Below are 10,061 nucleotides of genomic sequence, written 5' to 3'. Positions count from 1 at the left end.
ATTTCATAAAACACATGAACAAACATGGTTAAAAAAGCCAGAATAAGCCAAAAGGCTATTTTTCATCTGTAGTCCCCTGGCCAAGATGTAAAAAAAGCATTAAAATACGAACAAAAATATACATATACAAGTCTAAGGCAAATTGACTACAATATAAATGACACTATATATATAATAATAACTTAAGGTACATTGTACCTGTTACAATAATCAGACACACAAAAAACACATTTTCAAAAATGGCTATAGTGTATCTAATATACAATACAGCTCAATATGCTCGGCTTTTAATGCTGGCAGACATAATTGTTAATGAGCCAACTTTTCAATTTTTTTGTAAATGTCTTGTAGGTGTTGAGCTGTCTAACCTCCTCAGGTATAGAATTCCATTCAGTAGCACCCCTCACTGACCAGGCCGAGCGACTGAACACGCTCCAGCGCAGAGGGATGACACAGTCCCCTCTGGCAGAGCCTCGAGTAACGCGCTCAGAACTGTTTCTTTGGCTGATGAACTCAGCCAGAGGAGCTGGTGCCAAATCATGTGTCATTTTGTATATGAGATTCAAATATAAAAACTTATGAATACTGTTCCAGTTTAAAAGGCTGTGTTTTTTTTAAATTGCACAGTGATGATAGTGCCTTGGTTTTTTGTCTATGATTTTAATGGCTTGTTTGTATAATGTTTCCAAAGGTCTTTTTGCGCTCTGAATTGCTTGAGACCAACTTGTAAAGCAGTAGTTGAGGTGACTGAAAATCATGGAATGTAAAAAAATTAGTGCAGCTTCGGTTGACATGTCATTTCGAATTGAGCGGAAATTTGCAAGATTAAACTTGATTATTTAACATAATTTTTCAATATGGGCTTTAAAAGAGAGATGTGAATCTATTACTAAGCCAAGATATTTATATTGATTTATGATTCGTAATTTTTCTCCAGCAACTATTATGTCAGGATTAAATGAAGCTCTATTGGTTTTACTGAAGAACATACCTACAGTTTTCGAAATATTTAGCTGCAGGCAGTTCTCCTGCAGCCAGGATGTAACACGAGTCATTGCTTTAGTGAGTTTATCTGCAACAATGTCTTTAGAGCGACCATGAACAAATAGAACGGTGTCATCCGCATACACATTCTACTTCAGAGCAAACATTAGGCAAGTCATTGATATAAAGGCTAAATAAGAGGGGCCCTAATATTGAGCCCTGAGGAACCCCGGTGGTTAGCCTAAGCGACTCAGAATTGCAGTTGTTAATTAGTACAGATTGTGTACGATCATGCAGATAGGATTCAACCCAGCTAACAGTGTCACGAGAAAATTTTAATTGTGAAAGCTTGTTAAGTAGAACTGAGTGGTTCACTGTATCAAAGGCTTTCTTGAGATCCAATAATACAACTCCTACTACTCCCCCCTTGTCAAGAGAATATTTTATTTTCTCAATAAAAAGGCACGTAGCCATTTCAGTGGGAGTGTTTGGATCTAAAACCAAACTGCATGGCATGAAAAGAGGGGGAGCTACTGTTTAAATACTGGACAATCTGCTCAGCCACCCATTTTTCAGCAATTTTAGAAATGGCCGGAAGAATGCTTATTGGTCGGTAGTTATTCATGGAGGTAGATAGACCAGACTTAAAAACTGGCGTAACAATAGCAGATTTCCAGGCCTTTGGAAAGTGACCACTGGAAATAGATAGATTAATAATAGAAGCAATAGGAGTAGCCAGAGCCGATCCTAAATCTTTAAGCATGTTCGTGTCCATACCAAATACATCCCTGGCCTTAGATGGTTTTAATGTTTTAATTATATCAATGACTTTAGTCTCAGTGATGTTTGCTATGAAGAAAGACTGTGTTGCAGACACTAAGTGTTCTTTTTTTTTGTTTTATTATAAAATTCTTAGAGATTTCTGCTACCGATTTAATAAAATAGTTGTTAAAGGCATCAGCTAATACCTTGGATTCTGTTAAAATGTCTCCATTTAATTTAATTCAATTTGCATTTGTTTTGTCTTATTTTTGTGGGACTCACCTGTCAGTTTTTTTTATATAATGCCAGGTTATTTTAGAATTTCCACGTGCACTATTCAAAGCAGTAATAAAAAGTAAGCTTTAGATTTCCTTATTTCTCTCACTACTCTATTTCTTAAAGAGATAAATTGATGCCTATTATATCCTGATTTTACAGCCAGCTTCAAGGAATGATCTCGTTCTTTCATCAATTTCAGAACAGATTCATTTAACCATGGAAGGACATTTTTTTAGCTCGTAATCTAATTTTCCGTGTAAATTGATGTGTTGCAAGTTCCCATATAAAGGGGGAAAAAAAACTATAATTTTACTCTGACCTCACATTTTGTTAATGGTTTTACAGCTGGACGCCACTGACACTTTTTCCCAACTCATCTTTTCTGACTGTTTTTCAAGTTTTGCATCTGGCTAGAATCATTTTCACTACTGGTAGCGTGAGGTGATACCTGGACCCTACAGCGGCTCCACAGCCAGTCAAACTCCTCCAGGATGGCACATCAATATGTTTCGTTGCCAGTTTTGCTTTGTCTCCCAGCACAGTTTCAAGAGCATGAAGGAGATTCCAGGAGACAGGCACTGACTGCATCATTTTTTTCTTTAATTTTCAGGTGTCTTTGAGTTCATTCATCAATTGATCATTTTCATTTCAGTCAAACAATATGGCATCCTTTTGTTCCTAACACATTACCCTGTCCATGTCAGTATAGATATCCAGTATGACATTTTTTCCCATTGATATCTGATGTTTTTCCAAAGTGTTCCTTTAATTTCTTTGAGCAGTTTATAATGACTAAGCAATCATAGTTTTCTTAAAACCATTGTATCTATTTTGGTGTTAATGTTACGGGCAATGTCTGGCATCTGAGAGGGGACAGAGGGTCTAACCTATGTCAGGAATGCAGTAACAGTGTTTGATTAAAACAGAAGGGTACAAAATGAAACAAGACTGTATTATCTTTTATTAATGCAGCTAATTCTTAAAATGTCCAGGTGTTTAACTTGTGTTTTTCTCCAGTCTCAAATGTTGTGGCGTCCTCCTTTTTTCTGGGTTTATCATCTTAAAAGAAGCAGAAAGTAAACCGAATGTGAGTATCCAGGACAGCAGCTTCACCTTTTATTTAATTTATATTATTTGTTTCATTATTCAGAAGAGTCTCAATGATATATATACAGTATATATGCATCTAGCAGACACTTTTATCCAAAGCAACTTACAGTGCATTCAGGCTAACAGTTTTTACATAATATGTGTTCCCTAGGAATCAAACCCACAACATTGCGCTGCTAACGCAATGCTCTACAACTGAGCCACAGGAACACTCTCTATATAACTAAATATAATAAACAATTGATGAAATGTATAATTTAATGAATTATTCATGCTAGCTGTTGTATTTACATTTAAGCACTTAAAACATGTTTTTTTTTTCTCACTCCAAGCAATCTATTTGAACATATTTATTAAATAATAAGGTGTGTACATGTGTTATTTGGCTTTTTTTTTTTTGGACATACTAATGTTTCATACATTTTGCATAAATTATTAGCACTTAAATACATTTTTGATAGACAAGTTATATGTGACTGCAGAGCATAGTTTTGTAACCACTTAAAGTGATTTACTGGAATTTTGAAATTATGAAAGAGAGAATAACAATGTGGCGGGGGAGGCGTGGTTTAGCGAAGTCTGCAACGGGAGAGCGAGTGAAGAGACGAGCGGCGGTAAGTGGTTCAGGTGAGAAACAAGTAACAGCTGGATCTCGTTGCAGTGATTGGCGTGGGGAACCATTTAAGGAGCGCGACAGCTGGCGAAGGACGAGAGAGACGGGGACTCGTGAGAGACCGAGAAGGCTGCAAAGAGGACTGTAGTTTGAAGACTGCGAAGTGCGCGCACCTGCCGCGATTGTTTCTTTTGTTTAATTTTTATTTCTTAAATAAAGCATCTCACGAGCCCCGTACGCCGACCCTGGTCTCCTTCCTTTACCTCAATCCCTCTATCATTACATTGTATTATTATGATATGTTCAAATGAGCAACATTTTAAAAAGATTTGTTTATAGAGTGATCAGCCATAATAATTAAAACTACTGACAGGTGAAGTGAATAAAAATGATTGTATCGTTACAAAGATATTTGTCAAGGGGTGCAATTATTTTAGGCAGCAAGTGAACAGTCAGTCCATCTCCGCAACATAAAGTCTTGTGGGTGTTCCTGGTATGCAGTGGTTAGTACCTACCAAAAGTAATGCAAGGAAGGATAACCAGTGAACCAGTGTTGGGGTCACGGGCGCCTAAGGCTCACTGATGCACATGGGGAATGAGGGCTAGACTGTCTGTCCTAATCACACAGAAGAGCTATTGGAGCTCAAACTGTAGAAAAACCTAATACTGGACATGACAACCACAGAGATGACCTACAATGGGCATGTGAGTGTCCGAATTGGATCATGGAACAATGGCAGAAGTTGTCTGATGAATCACATTTTCTTTTAGCTCAGGTGCATGTGCACCGTTTACTGGGAAAGATATTACAGGACCCCCTAGGGGAAGAAGGCAGGTAGGCAGAAGCAGTGTTTTGCTCTGGCCAATGTTCTGCTAGGAAACTCTGAGGCCTGGCATTCATGTGAATGTCACTTTATACCACCTATCTAAAAACTAAAAATGGTTACAGATCACTTACATCACATCATGGAAATTATGTCCCTTATGGGAATGGTGTTCCCTGATTGCAGTAGATAATGCAGTATTAAGCCCCCTGACACACTATATAATTTATTCAGGAATGATTTGAGGAACAGGACAAAGAGTTCAAAGCATTGCCATGGCCTCCAAATTCCCCAGATCTCAAGCATCTAAGGGACGATTTGGACCAACAAATGCAATCCATGATGGCCCCAACTGGACATTTGTAGGACTAAAAGGAACTGCTGATAATGTTTTGGTGTCAGCAATCACGGGACACATTCAGAGGTCTTGTGGATTCCTTGCCTCGATACATCAGAGCTGTTTTACTTCTGTTTTACTTCTACTTCTGAAACATAAAGGAGGTACTTGTGGGCATTCTGAAGGGGGAGTTGATGTGCTTGTTCACAATGAGTTTGAATTTAAGATGAATTGTGATTTATAATGAGGGATGTATTTAGGAAAAAACTTTTTGGTACTGATTTTTTTTATAATCACTAAAAGGACATAAAAAACATGTGAAACATCAGGAAACAACATCTGTGTTCTTTCTCACCACATTCACTGTTTTCCAGCTCTTTTCTCCCTATTGATGCAGTGTTGAACATCTCTCCAGTGTAGCGTTGCTGATTATTCTCATGAAAAATATGCTCAATCTTTTTCATTAGGTCTCTCATCTCTGATTGATTGTCCATCATCTTGTTGCAGTTCTGATATCTTCCTCCACATTTCTTTAACACCTGCTCCAGAACAGGGTTTTTCTTCAGATCATCTATTATAGTGTCAGTGTCTTCTTCTCTCTCATACGTGAAGAGAATCATCACAAACTGAGGAACTCTGTCACCAAACACTCTCTGAAGCCAGTCAAGACCAGTCTTATCAGCATCTGTTAACTGACCCAGTCGCACAACATAGATGAAGGCATGAATTTCATTTTCATTTACTAGTTGACCAATGAGCTGATCCACACAGTCCAGGTAAAGTTCAGTCTCATGTAAGTCAATCATGTTGATCACAGAGACGTGATGTTCTGATATCTTCTTCTGTAAAGGAACAATTCTGGATATTGGCACATTTTCAATATTTTGTTGGTTTTGTCCTAATAATATGTTTCCATCTCCAAACTGGACTGATGAAGAATTTCCAGTTAATACAACGGTCATATTGGGAAATATGTTCTCTTTAATAAACACCAAAAGAACTGTAGTTAAACATAGATCTAACACAACATACAACGTAAGAACACGTCTTATTCAATAGTATAAGTATATTAAATATTGTTCCCTTACCCCTGCTGTTTTCTGAAGTTTCAGAGTCATACTGTCCATGTGCTCCAGAGTCTGTCGCTGCAGAAGTGTCCATGGCATCATCTTGAGTTGGATCTGTCATTTTATCACTGGAAGTAATGAAAAACAAACAAACAAAAACTTTATGACAAATAGGCTAAATTATATCCAGAAAGTGAGCCTACTTAAGTGTACTTTATTCACTTTCTGTATATAATTTAGACTACTTGAATAACAATTGAAATGAATGAATTTCAGTTTACATTTAGACATTTAGCACATGCTTTTATCCAAAGTGACTTACAAATGAGGACAATGGAAGCAATCAAAATCAACAAAAGAGCAATGATATGCAAGTGCTATAACAAGTCTCAGTTTGCTTACTGCAGTATACATTGCAAGGTTTTTATTATTATTATTATTATATAAAAAGATGCTATGGAAAAAACTCATTTTTTCTCCTGAACTGAAGCCTTATTCAATCAGGCAGTAAAACTTCACGTCCATTGGTTCGGCAGTGGTGCTGCACGAACCTATGGCAGTGAAGCAAGGTTACTTCGACTGAAGCGACAACTGAGTCATGCAGTTTTTTAGCACGCAAGGAACGCAAGGAACGCAGTATTCATTGCCGTATTTCAGGGAACCGAGGTTACATTAGTAACCGAGTACGTTACCTTTCAATATTTCACTCGTACTGCACCGGAGACGCTATAGGAACCAATTTCAATCACGCCATGCTAAGAAGGAGGGAATGACCAACGCAATCATACTTGATTTATGATACCAACATATGACAGTAGCAACTAGGAGCAGAATAAGCTCAATGAGGTAATGTCTCACCTAGCTTGATCATCCTGTGCTCGTGTTGCCTCGGTACCGAGGGGACCGAGTGCACACGAGCAGAGTTTATGTCTTAGGCAAAGAATGGACAAGAGCATGAGGCATTAGCATGAAGTACCCTAGCATAAAGTGACGGGACATCTAGATTATAAAATCTAGCAAATGTGGACTAGGGGTGGGCGTTTTCCGCAAATATCACATTCGAATATTTGAGCTCACAAAAACGAATATTCGAATATTCGTTTATTTAAATTAAGTTTAATGAGACAGACGTTATTTTTCAGCAACATTTATTGTTTCCGCCATTTTTGAACAAGCTTACACACAATAAGCTTGAACCTTACACATCGTGTTTTGTAGCTGAAAACCTTTAACAATGTGTGCAAACAAACAAAAGTACAGATTAAAAGCAAAAAAAAAAAAAAGTGAACAAAGAAAAAACGTAAAGCAAGCCTGCAGCAATTAGGCTATTGTACAGAATGTAGCTTACACTTAACTTTGAAACTTTGAAACTGTCAGCAAATCTTTTTTGCTTTTTTTTCCTATTGTTTTACATGTTCTTGTTAAGAAACACGGGCATGTAAACATGATTTTCAAATCATGAATTTCCAAAGTAGCCTAAAGGCCGCGGAGAAAACGCGCTCTGACGGCACAGTCGTTGGCGGGACTCACAAATAACGGTGTGCTAAGCGAATAAGTTTTGTGAAGCGCTTCGTGTTTTCGTTTCACCACTGAATGGGATCCTCATCTGGTGGAATACATGGCTCCAGCAAGAACTGTTCCCACTTGTCTCGGCTGGACTCTCTGTAATCATCGCTGAAGAACTGGCTCAGCCTTTTCTGACGAGTGGGCATTGCATCCTCTTCATCTTTGGTGGTGGCGGCTGCATCCGCACCTCTCACATCAAGGAAAATGTTCAAAAACGTTTTTTTTTTCTTACTTCTCTGATGTTTTCATCGAGAAACCTGAGATGTTTGTGCTGAGGGTCTAGGGCGGACGCGAGAAGAGGAGTTTTCACTGCATTCTCCAAGTTAGCGGTGTTTATTTGTTGTTTGAGAGATGCCGCAACAATGTTCTTCAATTCGGTCACTTTCTGTGATTCTCCACGGCATATTTGAAGTACTGTAGAAGACCGCAGTTCTAATTCATTCGTTAATTATTTTTTGCTTGCATACATCCTCAAATATGCCTTGGAGAATCACAGAAAGTGACCACATAGGTTTTATTGTGGACTTTTTTTTTGCATTACTTTTTTTTTCTTTTTTTTATGGCAAGCAAAAATATAGCGAAATTCGAATATTTTTATTTATCGAATAATTAGAGCAGAACGAATATTCGAATGGCTTATCGAGAGTGCTTGCAAAGTGCCAATAGCAGAGCGGTCTTCAGTGACAGAGTCTTAAGGCAGATGGATCATAGCAGTTCAAAGGGGGCCCTCTTTAGGGATCTCAGTACCGTCAACTCAAATAAATCAAATATTCGGCTATATTTTGTCCTTTGGAAGCTGCATTTAAAATCCACTAGGCTCAGAAATCCCTTTTAAAGGGCATGAGGCCTCTGGGCTTAAATAATTAATTTAGCCCAAAACCTACTTATTACAAACACTAAAATAATAAGATAATAGAAATAAAATGGGAAAATATGAATTCGTTAATTTCAATGTATTATATATAGCTCAGACCAAATAAACTCCGCTCCGACTCAGCTACAAGTTACTTACGATGCACTGAGAGAGCTCGTGCTGGTTTAAATACAACGTAAATGGTTATATTTTAGTTACCAGTCTAAATATATATGGCACACATATATACACATATATGGCTTTTACTCATGTGTGTAAAGTATGAAGAGAAAACGGGGGAGAATTTATACGCCATAAAGTATATAACCGCCAGGAAGAGACGTGCACATGCAGGCTACAGAATGTACTCCACCCAAAATCATGCTGCTTGTACGCGCAACGCTTTTTGTGGCGGCTATAAATATGCCTATTATAAATAGGCTATTACTTATTATATTGCACACATCTGCTAAATAATAGCCTATTTAAGTCTGCTATTTGCCGCTTTCCGTGTGTCTCACATGAAAAATACTATAGTATTTTATAGTACGCTAAAGTGTTGTTGAACCATACCTAAAGTAGGCCTACTTGAATTAATTTGTTGTGGTAGTTGTATATAGCTGCTGTGGCAATATAACAACTATAGTAATATATACAAAATACTTTACCCGAGGTTTTTTATTATTATGAATTAATTAATTAATTAATTTTTACTACTACAGAGTATATTATACAGTTTGTACTACAATACACTACAGTTCATTATTGTATTAAAACTATACTACATTACTACAGTTTATCAGTACACTATTGTTAATAGTGCTGTACAGTAGCATTCCTTAACAAAGTGTTGTAAATACTATAATATATAATACACTTTACTATAGTACTAAACACTATAGTAGCCTATTTAACTGCGGTCAAGCCAGCCGCGCTTTGAAAATACACGGTCAAGCCAGTCGCACTTTTTTTTCTCTTACGCGTGTAATCATGCACTTACGGTACGGGTGCTCAGAGCAGTCAAAATGCATGAAAAGAAGCTGTCGTACACCTAGACAGTAAAAGAAATGGACACAGCGACCCCATTGAAACTCAACTGAGACAAGTGAAGCCCATTTTTAGCTATTTTTATTGCAAATAAATGCACAGACACTATTTAACTGAACAGAGATGACATAACTGAATCCAATGATGAACTGCCTTTAACTATCATTTTTGCATTATTGACACTGTTTTCCTAATGAATGTTGTTCAGTTGCTTTGACGCAATGTATTTTGTTTAAAGCGCTATATAAATAAAGGTGACATTGACATTGACTTTTTTAGCACTTCCGTTTCTGACGCGCAGACTCAAACTAAGCTTGATGACGTCAGCAACCTGTTTGACAGATGTAAATCTTCTAGTAGCTGTGTGTGCAAACTGCCATCGTTAATCTTGCAGAGAGGAGTTCTTTGGCGTGAGTGAGCAGGAGTAAGTATTCTGATTAATTATTTTGTATAGTATTTTAAAATGTAATGCCAGTACGCCATATTAAGTTAATTGCCTGCGAGCTTCTCCTCCTGTCTGTACGGTAATGCGACAGAGAGTCGAGTGGTTATGACGCAATCGTTAGCCTATTTTTACAAAAACTGTTTCTACGGGGCCATAATGTAACATAGAAGGTAA

At 37.5% G+C, this 10,061-nt stretch overlaps 1 protein-coding gene across 1 annotated transcript; it reads right to left on the bottom strand.

Annotated features, from left to right (window-relative positions):
- Nucleotides 1-3,004: 3,004 nt before the first annotated feature.
- LOC132098230 (GTPase IMAP family member 6-like) lies at nt 3,005-6,101 on the bottom strand. Its single transcript, XM_059504416.1, has 3 exons — nt 5,998-6,101; nt 5,265-5,888; nt 3,005-3,084 (listed from the first exon to the last, which is right to left on the bottom strand). Exons 1-3 carry the CDS (start codon nt 6,095-6,097, stop codon nt 3,005-3,007), a joined length of 804 nt encoding a protein of 267 aa, XP_059360399.1. The 5' UTR covers nt 6,098-6,101.
- Nucleotides 6,102-10,061: the final 3,960 nt, after the last annotated feature.

The sequence above is a fragment of the Carassius carassius genome, chromosome 21, assembly GCF_963082965.1.
Source record: "Carassius carassius chromosome 21, fCarCar2.1, whole genome shotgun sequence".
Taxonomy (NCBI): Eukaryota; Metazoa; Chordata; class Actinopteri; order Cypriniformes; family Cyprinidae; genus Carassius; species Carassius carassius.
This window is presented reverse-complemented; position numbering and strand designations above follow the sequence as displayed.

Bases quoted from the DNA above. Each gene is read 5' to 3' on its own strand.
- LOC132098230 (XM_059504416.1), bottom strand. From the start codon at position 6,097: ATGACAGATCCAACTCAAGATGATGCCATGGACACTTCTGCAGCGACA. The intron at 5,889-5,997 runs GTAAGGGAACAA...TGTTTATTAAAG, and splicing joins AACTTCAGAAAACAGCAGGG to AGAACATATTTCCCAATATG. The intron at 3,085-5,264 runs GTGAGAAAGAAC...GCTTCTTTTAAG, and splicing joins GCTGGAAAACAGTGAATGTG to ATGATAAACCCAGAAAAAAG.